The following is a 20,651-nucleotide window of genomic DNA, read 5'->3' as shown; positions in this document are numbered from 1 at the left end:
TTCTGTTGCCCCGGCTGGAGTACAGTGGCATGATCGCAGCTCACTGCAGCCTGGGTCTCCTGTGCTCAAGCAGTCATTCTGCCTCAGCACCCTGAGTAGCTGGAACTACAGGAACACACCACCATGCCTGGCGAATTTTTTATTTCTTTTTTGGGCAGATGGACTTTTGCCGTGTTCCCCAGGCTAGTCTCAAACTCTGGGGCTCGAGTGATCTGCCTGCCTTGGCCTCCCAAAGTGCTGGGGTTACAGGCCTGAGCCACCATGCCTTGCCTGTTGTAATGTTAAGAGAATAAATAAAGAAGATGTAATTTCTGTAAATATTTAGACACACATGAATAATTTCTTTGAAAGTTACCTGTCCGGTTTGTTTATATTCTGCACTTGTTAAATGCTATGACCAAGGAAAAGCAGTATACAATATTGTCTGTCCAAATGCTAGTTTATTTACGGAAAAAAGCGAACCTTACTTTGTGCCTGAGTTTTGTGTGTACTTTTACCAAGATCTTGAAAATATTTCTCTTTGTACATTACTCTGTAAGACCTTCCTTATTTCAAACCAGTTTATTGAATTTCATGTTCAGTTCTGTCATTTACACATTAATAAAATGTAGGTAACAAATATACTTGTACATCTATAATGTAGAGAAATACAGTAACCAAGGGGAAACAGAATAAAAAAACTAAAGAAAAAAATAACCAAAGAGAAAACAATTTTGATGGGAAGGCTAGTAAAGAATTTGCAATGGTTAGAAAAATAAAATATTCAAGTGGGTAACTCTATGTATAAGGCTGCTGGAGAAGGGAGTGAGCAAGCTAGATGGTGTCAAAGTGAGGGACAGATTTTTATGGTGTTTAGTGTTAAGAGGCTTGAACATGATTGAATGGTGGACTTAGTGATGGAACTGGTTAAAGTGGAGGGGATTGGAATCCTGATTGCTGTGTCTCATGATCAGCACCCTGTTGTTCTGTTCAGGATTTCCTTTTTATTGCTTCAAACCACTGGAATATAAGGCATTATGAGTTTCTTCCTCAGCCCTTTTTTTTCCCTCAAGACAGAGTTGCACTCTTGTTTCCTAGGCTGGAGAGCAATGGCACAGTCTTGGCTCACCGCAGCCTCCACCTCTCGTGTTGAAGTGTTTCTCCTGCCTCAGCCTCCCAAGTAGCTGGGATTACAGGCGTGCACCACCACACCTGACTAATTTTGTATTTTTAGTAGAGACGAGGTTTCTCTATGTTGGTTGGGCTGGTCTCGAACTCCTGACCTCAGGTGATCCGCCCGACTCAGCCTCCTAGAGTGCTGGGATTACAGTGCCTGGCCAGGCTTTTTTTTTTTTTTTTTTTAAACTTACCAAAGTTTGTGATATTTTTACTGTTTTACCCAACATTTTATACTCCAATAAAGAAATTTCAGGCGTGCACAGAGAAGCTGTGGTTTTGAATTAGATCCTGAGGATCTAGATTTTGTGTTTAATTTACCTGTTACAGATTGAATTCTTTTTTTTTTTTTTTTTTTGAGACGGAGTCTCGCTCTGTCGCCCAGGCTGGAGTGCAGTGGTACGATCTCAGCTCAGTGCAAGCCTTGCCTTCTGGGTTCCTGCCATTCTCCTGCCTCAGCCTCCCAAGTGTTTGGGACTACAGGTGCCCGCCACCGCACCTGGCTAATTTTTTTTTTTTTTTTTTTTTGTATTTTTAGTAGAGACAGAGTTTCACCATGTTAGCCAGGATGGTCTCGATCTCCTGACCTCGTGATCTGCCCACCTCGGCCTCCCAGAGTGTTGGATTTACAGGCGTGAGCCACTGTGCCCGGCCTACAGATTGAATTCTAATCCAACATGCTTAACAGTGGTCTCAAACATTTATGGAATAAGAATCAGCAGAGATGGTTGTCAAAATACAGATTCCTGAGCCTTACCTCTCTCAAAATTCTGACTTGTGATTTTGGTACCTAGGTATCTGTAAATGCATCTCTGATTCTGATGTACCTGTTCCCTGGATTGCATTTTTTAAAAATTGTGAGAGAGAGATATATATATACATACACACACACACATACATATATATGTAAATAAATAAACATATATACACACACACACATGCTGTGAAATGTACTGTTTTAACCATTTTTAGGTGTGGCTATAGATTGAATGTTTCTCTCTCTCCAGTATTCAGATGTTGAAACCTACTTCCCTATGTGATGATATTTAGAGTTGGGGCCTTTGGGAAGAGATTAGGTCATGAGGGTACCCTTGTGAATGAGATTAGTGCCCTTAAAAAAAAAAAAAGTTCCCAGAGACTCTTCTTCCTTCTGTCCCATGGGGATGTAGTGAGAAGAACCAGGAAACCATCTATGAACCAGGAAGCAGACTCTCACCAGACACTGATTGTGCTGGTGCCTTAATCTTGAACTTTTACAGCCTCTAGAACTATGAGAAATTTCTTTTGTTTCTGTGCTACTCTGTTTATAGTATTTTGTTATAGCTCCCAGAACAAACTAAGATAGCATTGTTTTTCAGCCATCACCACCATCCATCTTCAGAATGTTTTCAATCATCAGAATGGAAATTCTGTACTCGTTAAACTGTGACTCCTCATTCTTCCTCCCCACCCCCTAGCAACCATTCTACTTTCTGTCTTTGTGAATTTGTCTCATAATATGGGTCAATTCTAATTGACCTCATATAATGTTTGCCCTTTTATGCCTGCCTTATTTTTACTGAGAATGTTTTCAAGATTCAACCATGTTGTAACATGTATTAGAAATTCATTCCTTTTTAAGGCTGAATTAATATTTCATTATTTATATGTTCCACATTTTGTTCATGTATTCATTCATTGATGGACATTTGTGTTCTTTCCACCTTTTGGCTATTGTGAATATTGCTGCTATGAACATTCGTATACAAGTGTCTGTTTGAGGTGTTTTTTTTTTTTTTGAGACGGAGTCTCACTATGTCACCCAGGCTGGAGTGCAGTGGTACGATCTCAGTGCAAGCCCTGCCTCCCAGGTTCATGCCATTCTCCTGCCTCGGTCTCCCGAGTAGCTGGGACTACAGGCTCCCACCACCACGCCAGGCTAATTTTTTGTATTTTTAGTAGAGAAGGGGTTTAACCATGTTAGCCAGGATGGTCTTGGTCTCCTGACCTCATGATCCGCCCGTCTCAGCCTCCCAAAGTGCTGGGATTACAGGCGTGAGCCCTGCACCCAGCCCTGTTTGAGTTTTGGGTATATACTGAGCAGTGGCATTGCTAGATCATGGTGGTTTAACTATTTTGTTTTATTTTATTTTAGAGACAGAGTCTTGCTCTGTTGTCCAGGCTTCAGAGCTGTGGCCTGATTATAGCTTAGTGCAGCCTCAAACTCCTGGGCTCAGGCAGTTGTCCTGCTTCACCCTCCTGAGTAGCTGTGACCACAGATGAACATTCCCACCCCTGCTAATTTATTTTTTGTAGGGACTCGCTATGTTTCCCAGGCTGGTCTTGAACTCCTGGGCTCAAGTAGTCCTCCTGCCTTGGTCTCCTAAAGTGCTGGGATTACAGATGTGAGCCATTGTGCCCTACCCTGTGTTTAACCTTTTTTTTTTTTTTTTTTTTTTTGAGATAGAGTCTCAGCCTGCCACCCAGGCTGGAGTGCAAGTGGCTCGAACTTGGCTCACTGCAACCTCTGCCTCCTGGGTTCAAGCAGTTCTCCTGCCTCAGCCTCCCAAGTAGCTGGGACTACAGGTGCATGCCACCACGCTCGGCTAATTTTTTGCATTTTTAGTAGAGATGAGTTTTCACCATGTTGGTCAGGCTGGGCTTGAACTCCTGACCTCGTGATTCGCCCACCTTGGCCTCCCAAAGTGCTGTGATTACAGGCATGAGCCACCTTGCTCAGCTGTGTTTAACTTTTTTGGCTCTACCAAATAATTTTTAACATCTGCAACATTTTACTTTTCTACCAGCAATGCACAAAAGTTATAATTGCTACACATCCTTGGCAATGCTTGTTATTTTCTTTCTTTTCTTTTTTTTCTTTTTTTAAATAGTAGCTGTTCTGATGGGTAAAGTGGCATATCATTGTAGTTTTTTGCTTTTTGTTTTTGGAGATAGGATCTCACTCTGCCACCGAGGCTGGAATGCAGTGGCGTAATCAGTGATGCAGCCTTGACCTCCCAGGCTCAAGTGATCCTCCCACCCCAGCCTCTTGAATAGCTGGGACTATAGGCACATGCCACCACATCCAGCTATTTTTTTTTTTTTTTCCAAAGACGGGATCTTGCTCTGTCACCCAGGCTGGAATGTAGTGGTGCAGTCATGGCTCACTGCAGCCTTGACTTCCTGGGCTCAAGCAATCCTCCCACCACAGCCTCCCAAGTAGCTGGAACTACAGGCATGTGCCACCATGCCTGACTAATTCTAAAAAATAAAAAAATAAAAAAAAAATTCTGTAGATATGGGGTCTCACGATGTTGCTTAGGCTGCTGACTAATTTTTCATAAGGACGGTAATCATATTTGTGGGGGCTCTGGTTCCTGTTTTAGTCACCTCCAAAGGCCTCACCTCTCTCTCTTTTTTTTTTTTTTTGAGACAGAGTCTTGCTCTGTCGCCAGGCTGCTGGAGTGCAGTGACAGGATCTCGGCTCATTGCAACCTCTGCCTCCCGGGTTCAAGCAATTCTCCTGCCTCACCCTCCTGAGTAGCTAGGACTGCAGGTGCATGCCACCACACCCAGCTAATTTTTGTATTTTTAGTGGAGATGGGGTTTCACCATGTTAGCCAGGATGGTCTCGATCTCTTGAACTTGTGTTCCGCCCGCCTCTTTCTCCCAAAGTGTTGTGATTACAGGCGTGAGCCATTGTTCCCGGCCAGGCCTCATCTCTTAATAGCATTGCATTGGGGATTAGGATGTCAACATATGAATTTTAGGAGACAGCAGGGTTCAGACCATAGCACTAGTTAAGGAAGTTTTAATGGTGTATTTTAATTTTAATTTATTCTTATTGCTTACACTACAATGATATTGATGTGGAGACGTATTTCTGATTAGGTGATCAAGTTATAATTGTTAACCTCAATTTAATTCCCAACACAAACCTAAAATTTTCCTTAAAATGCAAATTAAAAATATTATGAAATGAAGATATGTCTGTTGCAGACATTTGTTTTAAAAAAGGAAAAATGGGCAAAAAAGCCTAGAGAATATGTTAGTGTTATCATTACAATTTCCAGCCTAGCAAATACAAACTCCTTGGTTTATGTTCTTTTTTAAAATTCAGTAAAGTTTTCTGGAATTGTGGTTTTTACTGTCTGTCCCATTCCTTTGATTTGCTTCTTCAGGAATTCCTGTTACCTTTATGTTGGATCCCAAAAGAGACTTAATCATACTATTTCTCTTGAATACTTTTTCTCTTTCTTCATTGGAGCTGGATTGTGGAACTTTTAAATTTCCTTTTTTTTTTTTTCTTAGACAAGTTTGCGTGAGGAATAAAATTTACAAAAAAATCGTTTTTCACCTGTTTCTCTCTTTGTTGAATTATACTGATTTTTTAACAGCATTAGTAAGTAAATAATATAAACTGTGTAGTTACAGCATACAGTTTGATAACTTTTGAGATCCACACATCTCCATGAAACTGTCACTACAAATAGTTTAGCGAATATAGCAATCATGTCCCAAAGTTTTTGTTTGCCGCTTTGTAATTCCTATTTCTCTCTCTTTTCCTTGCATTCCTAGCCTATCATGAACCTGCTTTCTATTATTACTGGTTTGTTTGCAGTTTCTAGAATTGTATGTAAATGGATTTTTATGGTCTGGTTTCTTTTGTTCAGTGTTATTTTGAAATCCAATTATGTTATTGCATGTTTCAGTACTTCATTCTTTTTTTTTTTTTTTTTTTCCGAGATGGAGTTTCACTCTTATTGCCCAGGCTGGAGTGCAGTGGCATGATCTTGGCTCACTGCAACCTCTGCCTCCGGGGTTCAAGCGATTCTCCTGCCTCAGTAGCTGGGATTACAGGTGCCTGCCACCACACCTAGCTAATTTTTTTTTTTTTTTGTATTTTTAGTAGAGACAGGGTTGGTCTTGAACTCCTGACCTCAGGCAATCCACTCACCTCGGCCTCCCAAAGTGCTGGGATTGTGGCGTGAGCCACCATGCCCAGCCGTTATTCCTTTTTTATTGCTCACTACGATTGCATTGTATGGATATATCACAAGTTTTAAAATCCATCCATTTGTTGACGGGTATATTAGCTATCTATTGCAGTATAACAGATTATCCAAAAACTTAGTGGCATGAAACAATATGCATTTATTATCTAACAGTTTTTTGGCCAGGGATTTGGGAGTGGCTTATTTGGGTGACTGGCTTAGGGTTTTTCATGAGATTGCTATCAAGATGCTGGATGCTTTGAAGTCATTTGAAGGCTTCGCTGACATATCCAATTCAAAGATAGTTAACTTCTATGGCTGTGGGCTAGAGGCTTCAGCCTCTGATCTTCTGACCAAGGATCCTCTTTGCAGGGATGCTTGAGTCTTTTTTTGTTGTTGTTGACACGGAGTCTCACTGTGCTGCCCAGATTGGAGTGCAATGGTGCTATCTCGGCTCACTGTAATTTTTGCCTCCCGGGTTCAAGCGATTCTCCTGGCTCAGCCTCCCGAGTAGCTGGGATTACAGGCTCCTACCACCACCCCCGGCTAATTTTTGTATTTGTAGTAGGGATGGGGTTTTACCATGTTGGCCAAGCTGGTTTCAAACTCCTGACCTCAAGTGATCTGCCCGCCTCAGCCTCCCAAAGTGCTAGGATTGCAGGCATGAGCCACCATGCCCAACCATGTTCTTATGACATGGAATCTGGTAACCACTAAAACAAGTGATCCAAGAGCAGCATGGACAAAGAGGAAGTTGCAATGCCTCTTTTTTTTTTTTTTTTTTTTTTTTGAGACAGAGTCTTGCTGTGTTGTCCAGGCTGGAGTGCAGTGGCGTGATCTCGACTCACTGCAACTTCTGTCTCCCAAGTTCAAGTGATTCTCGTGCCTCAGCCTCCCAAGTAGCTGAGATTACAGTTGTGCACCACCACACCCAGGTGATTTTGTATTTTGTAGAGATGAGATTTTGGCCTGTTGACCAGTCTGGCCTCTAACTCCAGGCCTCAAGTGATCTGGCCACCCTGGTCTCCCAAAGTGTTGGAATTACAGGCATGAGCCACTGCGCCTGCTGGAAGCCTCAATTCCTATTATGACCTGCTCTCAGAAGTCACACATTGTCACTTTCCTCATGATATTATTTACTAGAAATAAGTCACAACATCCAGCCCTCACTCAAAGAGTAAAGAATTAGTTTTTTTCTTTCAAAGGCTGGTTTTGAGGGGAGCAATGTTAAAGAATTTGTTGTCATATTTTAAAGCTACTGCAATGGACTTTGGGGTTGTTTTTAGCTTTTGGCTATTACAAATAAAAATGCTTTTAAAAATATATGTAAAAATCTGTGTAGACATAGTTTTATTTCTTTGCGTAAATAAGAGTAAAACGGCTAGTTTGTAAGATAGTGTTATGTTTAAATTTTTACTACTTTTACACTGAAGATTTAAGATATCTGTAATACCGATTTGTTCTTGGATTCCTTCTGGTTTAGTCCTTTTAAAATTTTATTCTACTTAAGTTTTGTCATCTCATTTCTGAGTTTTTATTCTGAATGTTTTATCTTGTTTTAAAATTGTAGTTTACCATTTTATCTGTGTGTCTTTTATGTACTTTTTTTTTTTTTTTTTTTTTGTATGTTGGGATGTTATTCTCCTTAGTTTTTCCCTAATAATAATTTTATGGGATTTAGCTTGTATACCTTCCTGTTGCTTATTTTTATGTCTCTGTCTTCTGAAATGATAGAAGGAGGCAGGATTCAGGATAGCTTTTCTTTTCTTTTTTTTTTTTTTAAGGACGTGGACTCTCACTTGTTGCCCAAGTTGAAGTGCAGTGGTGCAATCATAGCTCACTGCAGCCTCAAACTCCTGGGCTCAAGTGATCCTCCTGGTTCAGCCTCCTGAGTAGCTGGAACTGCAGTCATGTGCCACCATGCCCAGCTCACTAAAAAGTTTTTTTTTTTTTTTAAGAAATGGGGTCTTGCTGTGTTGCCCAGGTTGGTCTTGAACCCCTGGGCTCATGGAATCCTCCTGCCTTGGCCTCCCAAAGTATTGGGATTACAGGTGTGAGCCATGGCACCCGGCTCAGCATAGCTTTTATACCTTGTGTTGTTTTCATATGGCTTGTAAAAATTTGGCCACGTGTGTATTTGGTCTTGTAGATTCTCCCTGACTCTGCTCATCTGGACCTTTTCTGTGTCTCTGCCACCCCTGTGCTGCTGAGTAGATTCCATTCCCAGCACTTTCTCAGTGAGGGGTCCAGAAGGGAGGCCAGGGTGACCAGTTTTGGGTGGCCCAGGCTGCTCCCATCTCTTCACATCTTCTTACCGTAGAGCCCCTGCTCTCACCTAGTTTCAGTCGCTATTCTCAGATCTGTCACCTGCTCTGCTTCCTAGTGAGCACTGATGTCTAAGTTCTCAGGGCCTCCTTGGCTCTCTTACTTTCCTTGGCTTCTTTCCTCTCAGATACTGATACCATGCCGGACTTTGGAGGGTTGGTGGTTTGTCTTTACCCACTTGTGTTTTGGAGTTTGCTGATTAATTGTGTTTCTATGTTTTTGGCTTTGCTGTCCAGTTGCTATTTATGTAAAGATTTAGAGACATTCAAAAACTATGCCTTTACTAATGACACTTCTGGGTTTTCAGATTGTAAATTGTTAACTTAATGTCTATTTAATGAAGTTGATAATTTTTTTTTTGTTTTGCTTTTTCTTTTAATAATCATCTCCACAGAGAAAAAGGAGTTGGGATATAGAATGCCCATCCTTTCCAGGAGAAGGACCACTGCAGGTCAGAAGAGCAGGTCTCAGGACAGCAGGGGCAGCTGCCTCTCTCTCTGAAGCATGGCTCAGGTGTGGAGAAGGGTTTCAGGACACTTCTGGGACTCCGGTAAAGTATCTGTAGAATTGTTTTCCCTGGATGCCAAAGAGGAAATCCTGAGTGTTCAGAACATTGTAATTACATTTCATTGTAATTGCCTTTCTTATTCTTTCAGGACACTGTAATTGGTACACTCCTTTTCTTCCCTTTCATTCCTTTAATAATTGTGGCAAGTTAGTATTCACCTTTTTTTTTCTTTTGGAGACAAAGTCTCACTTTGTTGCCCACGCTGGCACAGTCATAGCTCAGGGCATCCTTGAACCCTTGAACTCCTGGGCTCAGGCTATCTTGCCTCAGCCTGTCAAATAGCTGGGACCATGCCTGGCTTATTTTTTCCTTTTTTTTTTTTTTTTTTGAGACAGAGTCTCACTTTGTCACCCAGGCTAGAGTTCGGTGGGGCTATGTTGGCTCACAGCAACCTCCGCCTCCCAGGTTCAAGCAATTCTCTTGCCTCAGCCTCTCAAGTAGCTGGGATTACAGGTAGGTGCCACCATACTCAGCTGATTTTTTTAGTTTTAGTAGACACCGGGTTTCACCATATTGGCCAGGCTGGTTTGGAACTCCTGACCTCAGGTAATCCACCCGCCTTGGCCTCCAGAGTGCTGGGATTACAGGCGTGAGCCACTGTGCCCGGTCGCCTGGCTAATTTTTAAACAACTTTCTGTAGAGACAGGGTCTTGCTGTGTTGCCTAGGCTGGTCTCTAACCCCTGGCTGCAAGTCATCCTCCTGCCTCCGCCTCCCAGAGAGTTGGGATTACAGGTGTGAGCCCCCATGCCCAGCTCACACCTGTACCTCTTTAAGACATGCAGAACCTTTCTACTTCTTTGTTTGTAAATGAAGGATATTTACTAAGAATGTTCTCAGAAGATGAAACGATTGAGCATACCACTCTTCACAAGAAATGCATGTTTACTCTGGAGGCATACTCTGGAGATATTGCAGGTTTAGTTCAGGACCAGCACAATAAAGTGATCACATGAATTCTTTGATTTCCCAGTATATATAAAAGTTATATTTATATTATACTGTAGTCTGTTAAGTGTGCAATAGTATTATGTCTAAAAAAGCAATGTATATACCTTAATTTAACAATATTTTATTGCTAAAAAAATGCTAACAATCATAGGAGCCTTCAGCAAGGTGTAATCTTTTTGCTGGGAGAGTCTTACTTTGATGCTGATGGCTGCTGACTGATCAGGTTGTTCGTGGTTGAAGGTTGGGGTGGCTGTGACAGTTTCCTAAAATAAGATAAAAGTGAAGTTTACCACATCTATTTACTATTCCTTTCATGAAAGATTACTGAGTAGCATGTGATGCTGATAACATTTGACCTGTAATAGAACTTCTTTCAAAATTGGACTCAATCCTTCCAAAGCCTGACACTGCTTTATCAACTAAGTTTATAGGATATTCTAAATTCCTTGTTATCACTTCAACAATGTTCACAGCATTTTCACCAGGAGTAGATTTTATCTCCAGAAACTACTTTATTTGTTCATCCGTAAAAAGTAACTCTTCATCCATTCAACTCTTAGAAGATTGCAGCAATTCAGTCATATCTTCAGGTTCCACTTCTAATTCTAGTTCTCTTGCTGTTTCTATCACATCAGTTTTTCTGCTGAAGTCTTAAACTCCTGAGTCATACATAAGGGTTGGAATCAACTTCTTCCAAACTCCTGTTAATGCTGATATTTTGACCTTCTGTCATTAATCACGAATGTTCTTAATGTCACATAGAATGGTGAATATTTTCCTGAAAGTTTTCAATTTACTTTGCCCAGATCCATCAGAGGGGTCACTGTCTGTGGCAGCTACAGCCATATGACATGTATATCTGAAATAATAAGACCTGAAAGTCAGAATCACCCCTTGGTCCATAGGTTGCAGAATGGAAGTGGTGTTAGCAGGCATGAAAACAATGTTTATCTCCTTGCGCTTCTCAATCAGAGCTCTTGGGTGACCAGGTGCATTGTCAATCAGCAGTAACAGTTTGAAAGAAATCTTTTTTTTTTTTCTGAGCAGGTCTCAACAGTGGACTTAAAGTATTACAGTAAAGAATGCTGTAAAGAAATGTGCTGTCATCCAGGCTTTGTTGTTACATTTATAGAGCACAGGCAGAGTAGATTTATCATACGGGCGCTAGGATTTTCAGAATGATACATGAGCATTGGCTTCAACTTAATGTTACCAGCTGCGTTAGCCCCTAATGTGAGTATCAGTCTGTTCTTTGAAGCTTTATTGCCAAGCATTGACTTCTCTCTGGCTACGAAAGTCTTAAATGGCCTCATCTTCTAATATAAGGCTCTTCTATCTCTATTGAAAATCTATTATTTAGCGTAGCTACCTTCATCAGTGATCTTAACTAGGTCTTCTAGATCACTTGCTGCGTTACCTTGTACTTTTATGTTACGGAGATGATTTGTTCATGAACCACCCTCTGCTAGCTCCAGACTTTTCTTCTCCAGCTTCACCTCTCTCAGCCTTCGTAAAATTGAAGAGAGTTAGGACCTTGCCCAGAGTTCTGCTCTAGCTTAAAGAAATGTTATAGCTGGTTCAATTTTCTATACAGATTGCTAAAACTCTGTATTAGCAATAGTGCTGTTTTACTTTCTTATCATTTGTGTATTCACTGGAGTAGCACTGTCAGTTTCATTCAAGAACTTTCCTTTGCATTCACAACTGGCTTAACAATTTGGTTCAAGAGGTCTAAATTTTAGCCTATCTTAGTTTTTGCCATGCCTTCCTACCTAAGCTTAATCATTTCCAGCTTTTCTTTTCTTTTCTTTTTTTTTGAGACGGCGTCTCTCTCTGTCACTATGGGTGGTGCAATCTTGGCTCACAGCAACCTCTGCCTCCCAGGTTCAAGTAATTCTCCTGCCTCAGCCTCCCGAGTAGCTGGGATTACAGGTGCCTGCCACCACGCCCAGCTAATTTTTGTATTTTTAGTAGCGACGGGTTTCATCATGTTGGTCAGGCTCGTCTTGAATACCTCACCTTAGGTGATTTACTCGCTTCGGCCTCCCAAAGTGCTGGTATTACAGGCATGAGCCACTGCGCCTGGCCATTTCCAACTTTTGATTTAAGGTGTGAAACATTCAGCTCTTCCTTTGTTTGAGCACTTTGAGGCCATTGTAAGGTTAATTGACTTAATTTTAATATTGTTGTGTTGCAGAGAATAGGAGGCCTAAGGAGAAGGCAAGAGATGGAGGAGCAGCTGGTTGGTGGAGCAGTCAGAACACACACAGCATTTATTAATTTTGCTCTCTTATATTGGTTTCGACTGTGGCATCCCAAATCAGTTACAGTAGTAATACCAGAGATCACTGATCACAGACCATCATAGCAGATTTAATAATAATGATAAAGTTTGAAATCTTGGGATCATTATCAAAATATGACACAGAGACACAAGTTTATAGGTGAGCAGATGCTGTTGGAAAAATGGCACACAGAATTGGTTGACACAGGATTGCCAGAAATTTTCAATTTGTAAAAAATGCTTTATCTGTGAAGCACAATAAAACAAGATATGCCTGTATATTCAGAATCTTTTGGCAATGAGATGTTCTGGATAGTTTTTGTGTGTTTGTGTAACTTACAGAGGAATGCTATTACAAACTCAAGATAATTTGGGTATGAGTAGTAATGAGTACCTCATAGGCAGTCGGAGTCATATGAGTGAGCAGATATTACACTGAATGTTAATGTGAAACGTTTTGGTCAGTCAGATCTCTTTAGATTGTGGAAAAATACAACAAATTTATAAATATATAAGGAGTACATGCTTTGAGAATACTGAAATTGGTGAATTGGTAAAGGAAATCAGAGAAGAATATGTTAAGGAGAGTATAGTTTAAGATTTTGAATATTTTATAAAAGTTTTTTTTTGCATTTGTCACATAAATTCCATGATTATTATTTTGCCTGCAGTCATTAACAGCTGAAGAGAAGACGATTACAGAAAAACACCTTGAATTATCCCCTAGACCCAAGCAAGGTAACTATTTTGTTGATTTCTTGACAGAGAAGATATAAGACTAATAAATCCTTCTGTGATTATTTTAAAAATTTGCTTTTTTAAAAAAGTTACATGGTTTGGAGAGACTATATTCATAGTTAAAAAACATCAAGACAAGGTAAAAAGATATTTTTGAGAACTCTGTCATCGCTGTCACTGTCTACCCCATTTCTCCTGCCCGCCTAACTAACATTTTTTTGTGTGTCCTTGCTGAGTTCTTTTTTTTTTTGAGACAGAGTCTCGCTCTGTCGCCCAGGCTGGAGTGCAGTGGTGCGACCTCGGCTCACTGCAAGCTCCACCTGCCAGGTTCACGCCATTCTCCTGCCCCAGCCTCCTGAGTAGTTGGGACTACAGGTGCCCGCCACTGTGCCCGACTAATTTTTTTGTGTGTTTTTAGTAGAGATGGGGTTTCACCGTGTTAGCCAGGGTGGTCTTGATCTCCTGACCTCATGTCCTGCCTGCCACGCCTGTGCTGGGATTACAGGCGTGAGCCACTGTGCTTGGCCCCTGAGTTCATTTTTGTCACAGAGCGCAGTAGGTTAGCTCAGTGCTCATAGCTCCAGGGTTTTGTGTGTGTGTTTTTTTTTTTTAAATCAGATTTGGGAAGGAAATGTGACCTATGCCAAAAGAACTATACTGCTTCAGGCTCTGAAATTCTTTCTTGATGAATTAGGGAACTTTCAATAAGTAGTAGAAAACTGTTCAAACACTAGAGTATTTGGATAAATGAGGTTGAATTTGTCTCCTGCAGCAGGACATCCAGAGGGCTAAATTCTTTCTGAATTCTGTAGCCTGAGTGTGGGATTGGTTCTCATGGTCGGTAGGTGGTGGCTGAATTCTCCAGGCTGAATTCTTGGAAGAGTGTAGGTGCCGAGGATTTTCGCCAAGTCAGCTTTGCCTTTCTTTTGGGAAGGAATGCCCTTCCCAGTACCTCTACCTTTGACTAGAACCTGTTACAAAGGGTCACCTCCACTAAAGATACTTTAGTGAAATTAAGGATTTTTAGATAGGTATGTTGCTGCTAAAGAAAACTGGGGTTATTAGTAATGAAGAGGGGGTGAGTGGATATTAGGTAGGCCACTGGTTCTGCCACCATAGGCAGTCAGCCCTGCTGTGGGTGTGTAGGAAGAGTGAGGGCTTGTGACTTCCGGGATCTTGCTGTGTCCTAGCTCTATAATCTTTGAAAACTAAGGTAAACATTCGCAGTCTCAGTTTTGTATCTGGAGAATGGGTATAATCTTTGAGTTATTATGAATATTAAGTGAGCTAAAAATAGTAGATTAAATGCCTAAAGGTGCTTCAGTAGGTGCTTGATTGATGACAGCAGTTGCTCATATGTCAGTGGCATAACTTTCTGTGACATTCTAAACCATGTTATTATTTCAGTGACATGCATTCTTTTCTATGCAAATGAAAAATAAAATTTGCCAAAAATGTTTCTTTAAAATTTATAAAATGTTGTATTATGAAATAAACTGTACACATCTTTTAAATACTATAATCTTCTGATGGAATTGCAGAAGCTGTTGTCAGAGGCAAGCCTCTGACTCTGACCTTAGACACACATTACAAAAGCATGTTCCCCGACTCTGCTTCCCAGCTGTCATAAAAATACTGCCTCCTCACCCAAAATGTAGTATAGAATTTTTATCCTGGAATTTTTGTTAATAGGATGTCTTAAACTAATACTTCAGTATTAGTTTAAATGAACCAGTTTAAATGAACCTGTTAAATTAGAACCAGTTCTATGAAATTCCTTGAATCTCTTTTTCTATCAATCTCCACTACAAATAGCAAGCCTTTATTAAGTTATTAATAATGATTTTTTGCCTTAACAAGCTGCATGTGTTATAAATAAAGTAACTATACATTCATACAAGCTCTTCTAACCTTTCAGAATATATTGATCATTCTGTAGAGTAGAAAGTACACCAGAGTATGGGTCAAATAAGTAGTGGCATGGGAAAATCATCCAAAAATATATTTTTGTTATGAAATACAAAGTAACAACTTATTTAATGTTTCTTTTTCAAAGTTGAATTTACTTATACATGTTTAAAATCTCCAGAAGAGATTCAAGCCGTATCTCTTTAAAGAAAAATACTTTCCCCCCCGACATATTATAAAGGTTTAGAAACCAAAATTAACTTCATCTTTGAATATTATAGCAATTGGCACTAATGAGAAAAGGAAAAAACTAAAATTAGCTGGCTAATAAAAAATTACTAATTATTATTATTATTTCTTGACCTGCCTGTTTCCCCACTGGACCACTACCTTCTTAGGGGCAGACCCCATCTGTTGCTCATCTTTATATCACTGCTGAACTAGTTTCCAAAGGCTATATTACAGCCTTTGGAAGTACCACAAACTGGGTGGCTTAATCAGCAGAAACTAACTGTCTCACAGTTCTGTAGGCTAGTCTCCAAAATGAAGCTGTTGGCAGGGTTGGTTCCTTCTGAGGGCTGTGGGGGAAGAATCTGTTCTAGACCTCTCTCCTTGGCTTATAGATGACTGCCTTCTTCCTCTGTCTCTTCCCCAGGTCTCTTCACATTGTTTTCTCTGTGCATGTCTGTCTGTGTGTCCAGATTTCCCCTTATAAGGATTTCAGTCATTTTGGATTAGGGCCCACCCTAATGACCTTACTTGAATTTGATTACCTCTATGAAGACCCTGTCTCCAAATAAAGTCAAAGTCACATTCTGAGGTACAGAAGGTTAGGACTTCAACATATGAATTTTGGGGGCGGGGGGGCGCGGGGACACAGTTTAGGTCATAACACCGGGTGCTAGGACAGTGCCTAGCCCACAGTGGGCACCCAGAAATGTTCAGTCTGGCTAATATTTATCCTACGGTTCCATTGGAATGAGCCTTGATATCAAGGACACCCTCTTTTCAGCAAGTAAAATGAGTTACTAATAAATTTCTGATAGTGGTTTTAACTGTCTAGTTGTGCAGTCAGGTGCCTATAATTCAAGGATTTATAAATCTAGAGTCCTGGTCTTGTTTTGAATGACATAACTAATGATTATCCTGTCTTTTAAATTAGATGGTACATAAGCATCAGACAGTTACATATTTTCTTAGATACTCACACTAAACTAATCGTGAAAACAACTGCAGGTCTCTGACTTGGGAGCCACGCATAATGGTTAAGAACATGGACTCAGAAGCTAAAGTGCCTGGGTGTGCCTCTCAGGCACCACAGCTGCTGGCTGAAAAAAGACATTACATTTGGGAAGTGCTTTTCAATGAATGACTCATAACATAGGAACTGTACGAATAAAGCTGGTAAATTCACCTAAACATAAAGGGAAAAATAGCAAGGCCAAAATTACATATATATGTCTCGTATTGTATAGGACAGGAAGATCACTTGAGCCCAGGAGTTTGAGGCTGCAGTGTGCTGTGATCATGCCTGTGTACAGCTGCTGCAGTCCATCCTGGGCGACATAGCAAGACCACATCTCTTATAAAAAATTACACGTACATAAACAAAATTTAAAATTCAGAAAAACCAGGGAAAATATTGTGACTCATGTCACAGACCAAGGCTGATCTTTCTCATAAAGAACCGTCAGAACTTAATCTAGGGGAAAAAAGATAACTATTGCAAAAATAATGGTTATGGAGAGACTACTTTCAAAAAAGGAAATATAAATGATTTTCAAATGTATGAAAAGATGCTCAGCCTCAAGGCAGTGAGGTCAGTTTTTTCTGATCAGATCGTCCAAAATCTTAGTATATATCTTTCTGTTTGTTCTTTTATGTTCTTTTGAAGTCTAAAAATGTATAGTTTGGTTTTACATGTCTCTTAAGTATCGGGGAACCCACCCGCAATATTTCAACGTAGGTTCTTTCTATTTTCGCTAAGTGTTGGCCAGCTGAGAAATAAAGAGAAAGAGTACAAAGAGAGGAATTTTACTGCTGGGCCTCCAGGGGTGACATCACATATTGGTAGGACTGTGATGCCCACCTGAACAGCAAAACCAGCAGGTTTTTATTAAGGACTTCAAAAGGGGAGTGGGTATACGAACAGGGAGTAGGTCACAAAGATCACATGCTTCAAAGGGCAAAAAGAAGAACAAAGATCACATGCTTCTGAGGACAATAAAGATCACAAGGCAAAGGGCAAGGCAAAGATCACAAGGCAAAGATCACAAGGCAAAGGGCGAAATCAAAAACTCCTGAGAAGGATCTATATTCAGCTGTGCACGTATTGTCTTGATAAACATCTTAAACAACAGAAAACAGGGTTTGAGAGCAGAGAACCCGTCTGACCTCAAATTCACCAGGATGGGTTTTTTTCCCCACCCTATTATGCCTGAGGGTACTGCAGGAGACCAGTCCTTATCTCAGCCGCACAGGAGAGACACTCCCAGAGAGGCCGTTTATAGACCTCCCCCCAGGAATGCATTCCTTCCCCAGGGTATTAATTATTAATATTCCTTGCTGGGAAAAGAATTTAGTGATATCTTCCCTACTTGCATGTCCGTTTATAGGCTCTCTGCAAGAAGAAAAATATGGCTCTATTCTGCCCGACCCCACAGGCCATCAGACCTTATGGTTGTCTTCCCTTGTTCCCTGAAAATCGCTGTTCTCTTTTTTTTCAGGGTGCACTGATTTCATATTGTTCAAACACATGTGTTTTACAATCAATTTGTACAGTTTAACACAATAGTGGTCCTGAGGTGAGGTACATTCTCACCTTGCGAAGATAACAGGATTGAGAGATTAAAGACAGGCATAAGAAATTATAAAAGTATTATTTGGGAAGTGATAAATGTCTATATTAGAATGAAATCTTCACAATTTATCTTCAGAGATTGAAGTACAGAAATTGTAAAAGTATTAATTTTGGAAACTGATATATGTCCATATTAAAATGAAATCTTCACAATTTATGTTCCTCTGCCATGGTTCCAGCTGGTCCCTCCATTCAGGGTCCCTGACTTCCCGCAACACTTAAATTTCTTGTAGGTATTTTATTGTTTTTTCTACTGCTTTAAATTTGATTTCGTATCACAGTTTGTACCTTGCCACCTTTATTGGACTTTCTTATTAATGGTAGTAATTTTTCAGTTGGTTTCTTGACTTTTCCATGAATTCATTTTATAATTTGCAAATAGTGATAACCTCCTTTTCTTTTCTTTTTTTTTTTTGAGATGATGTCTCACTCTGTCACCCAGGCTAGAGTGCAGTGGCGCGATCTCTGCTCACTGCGACTTCCACCTCCTGGGTTCAAGCAGTTCTCTGCCTCAGTCTCCGGAGTAGCTGGAATTATAGGCCCCCACAACCACGCCTGGCTAATTTTTTGTATTTTTAGTAGAGATGGGGTTTCACCATCTTGACCAGCCTGGTGTTGAGCTTCTGACCTCGTGATCCACCTGCCTCAGCTCCCGAAGTCTGGGATTACAACTGTGAGCCACCGCTCCCGGCCGATAATTTGCTTCTTGACTTATTTTTCAAATGCACTATAATGATAGAGATCAATAATGTCTCTTGCAAGTACTCAGTTTATTAGCTTTTTAGATAGATATAGATTCTTAGGATATTCTGAATAGTTTATTTTTCCTTTTATAACATGACCAATAGGCCGCTTCAGTAATTCTAGATGTTTGTGGCACAAAGTAGTAAGCGTTCAGTAAATGTTGACTATTCCATGTTTTTTGCCTTTGTAAATACTGTTTTTTCAGACATCATCTTGTTAGTGAATCCTCTTTTCCTGATCAATGCAAAGTGGAATATTCAGTTTTTTTGTGCCACCACTATTCCATGACATACGTCTGGTATAGTGTTAGTTTTTTTCATGATTAGTGTTTCCTTCCAGACCATACATGTTCCTTGTGGGAAGGAGTTTTCTTTTCTTTTCTTTTCCTTTCTTTTTTAGAGATGGGATCTTACTCTGTCACTCAGGATGGAGTGCCGTGGTGCAGTCATAGCTCACTGCAGCCTCAAACATTTGCTCTTAAACTCGTCCTCCTGCTTCAGACTTCCAAGTAGCTGGGACTACAGGCATGCACCACTATGCTCAGTTAATTTTTTAATTTTTTGTAGAGATTGGGTCTCACTGTGTTGCCTAGGCTGGAGTTTTTTTTTTGTTTGTTTCCTCATGGTTTACTGTATCAGAGGGGTTCTGTAAATATGTATCTGATGAAGCCTAGGTTTATTTTTTGTAAAACATGAATTTTATAAATATCTAATCTCTTCATTTCATAGTATATTGAAATGTGCTTTGAAATATATCAAATATACCACATAGGATATGTATGTATATATGTACATATATATGTTTTAGCATTATATTTATAATTATGAATATAAATAGAATGATTGATTTTTATTAGGTGTATATTCCTTTTCTGATCAATATCAGAAAAGTTTGCTGTTGACTTTTGATTCTACCAAGATGAAATAGACCCATTCTGGGTAGGTTTTCCACCTATTAGAATGGCTATAATAAAAAATAGTGGCAATACCAAATGCTGGTGAGGTTGTGGAGAGAGTGGATCACCAGTACATTGCAGGTGTACAGTAAAATGGTACAGCCACTCTGGAGAGCAGTCTGGTGGTTTCTTAAAGACTAAACATGCAATTACCATATAACTCAGCAACTGCATGCTTAGGCATTTGTCCCAGAGAATGAAAATCAAATTTAGATAACATCTTGTACACAGATGTTTATAAGCAGCTTTGTTCATAATAGCCCCAAACTAGAAACAACACAGATGTCCTTCAGTAGGTGAATGATTAAACAAACTATGGTGCATAGTATCATGGTGTACTATTCAGTAATAAAAAGAAAATAAATGGTAACTTAGATGAATATCTAGGAAATTATTCTGAGTGAAAAAAGTCAATCCTAAAAGGTTACATAGTGATTTTATTTATAAAACCTGTGTGTGTGTGTGTGTGTATGTGTGAGAGAGAGAGAGAGAGAGAGGAGAGAGAAAGGGAGAGACGGAGACAGAGAGAGTTAGAGTTTCGCTCTTGTTGCCCAGGCTGGAGTGCAGTGGCTCAATCTTGGCTCACTGCAACCTCTGCCTCCTGGGTTCAAGCAGTTCTCCTGCCTCAGCCTCCCCAAGTAGCTGAGATTACAGGTACCTGCAACCACGCCTGGCTAATTTTTTGTATTTTTAGTAGAAATGGGGTTTCACCATGTTGGCCAGGCTGGTCTTGACTATATAACATTTTTATAATGACAGAATTACAGAAATGCAAAACTGAGTAGTGGTTGACAGAGTTCAGGGATTGATATGGGGCCAGGAGATGGTGTAGCTATAAAAAGGTAATACAAGGCATCCTGTGGTGATAGAATTGATCTGTATCTTGACTGGATCAGTGTCAGTATCCTGGTTGTGTTGTTATAGTTTTGCAAGATGTTACCATTGGAGGGACTGGGTGATGGATACAAGAGTTTTCTCTGTTATTTCTTACAACTGTATATGAATCTAATGTTATCTCAAAATAAAAAGTGTAATTAAATACAATATTTGGTCTTAAGTGTTTTAAGCACCCTGCTCCCAGAGCTCTTAGCACGGCAAAGGAAGCACACAGAAGCATTCCTATTACTCACAAGTTTTGACTTTGTGTTTTGCATTTTAAAAAATTTTTTGTTTTCATCAAATACCCCAGGAA

General features: G+C 40.1%; 1 protein-coding gene across 6 annotated transcripts in view; it reads left to right on the top strand.

Annotated features, from left to right (window-relative positions):
• The window catches only part of SPIDR (scaffold protein involved in DNA repair), a 456,553-nt gene that overhangs the window by 17,377 nt on the left and 418,525 nt on the right, over window positions 1–20,651 (top strand). For 4 of the 6 annotated variants that reach the window (XM_023190580.2, XM_023190576.2, XM_031935862.1 and 1 more), the window contains exons 2-3: window positions 8,848–9,003; window positions 12,926–12,992. In XM_023190580.2, the coding sequence (XP_023046348.1) occupies window positions 8,848–9,003; window positions 12,926–12,992 (223 nt within the window). The remainder of the gene's footprint in view (window positions 1–8,847; window positions 9,004–12,925; window positions 12,993–20,651) is intronic. The other 2 variants (XM_023190577.1, XM_023190578.2) reach the window with 1 other exon arrangement.

This window comes from Piliocolobus tephrosceles, chromosome 7 (assembly GCF_002776525.5).
Source record: "Piliocolobus tephrosceles isolate RC106 chromosome 7, ASM277652v3, whole genome shotgun sequence".
Lineage (NCBI taxonomy): Eukaryota > Metazoa > Chordata > Mammalia > Primates > Cercopithecidae > Piliocolobus > Piliocolobus tephrosceles.
Note: the sequence above shows the minus strand (reverse complement) of the source record. Positions and strands in the feature narration are given on the sequence as shown.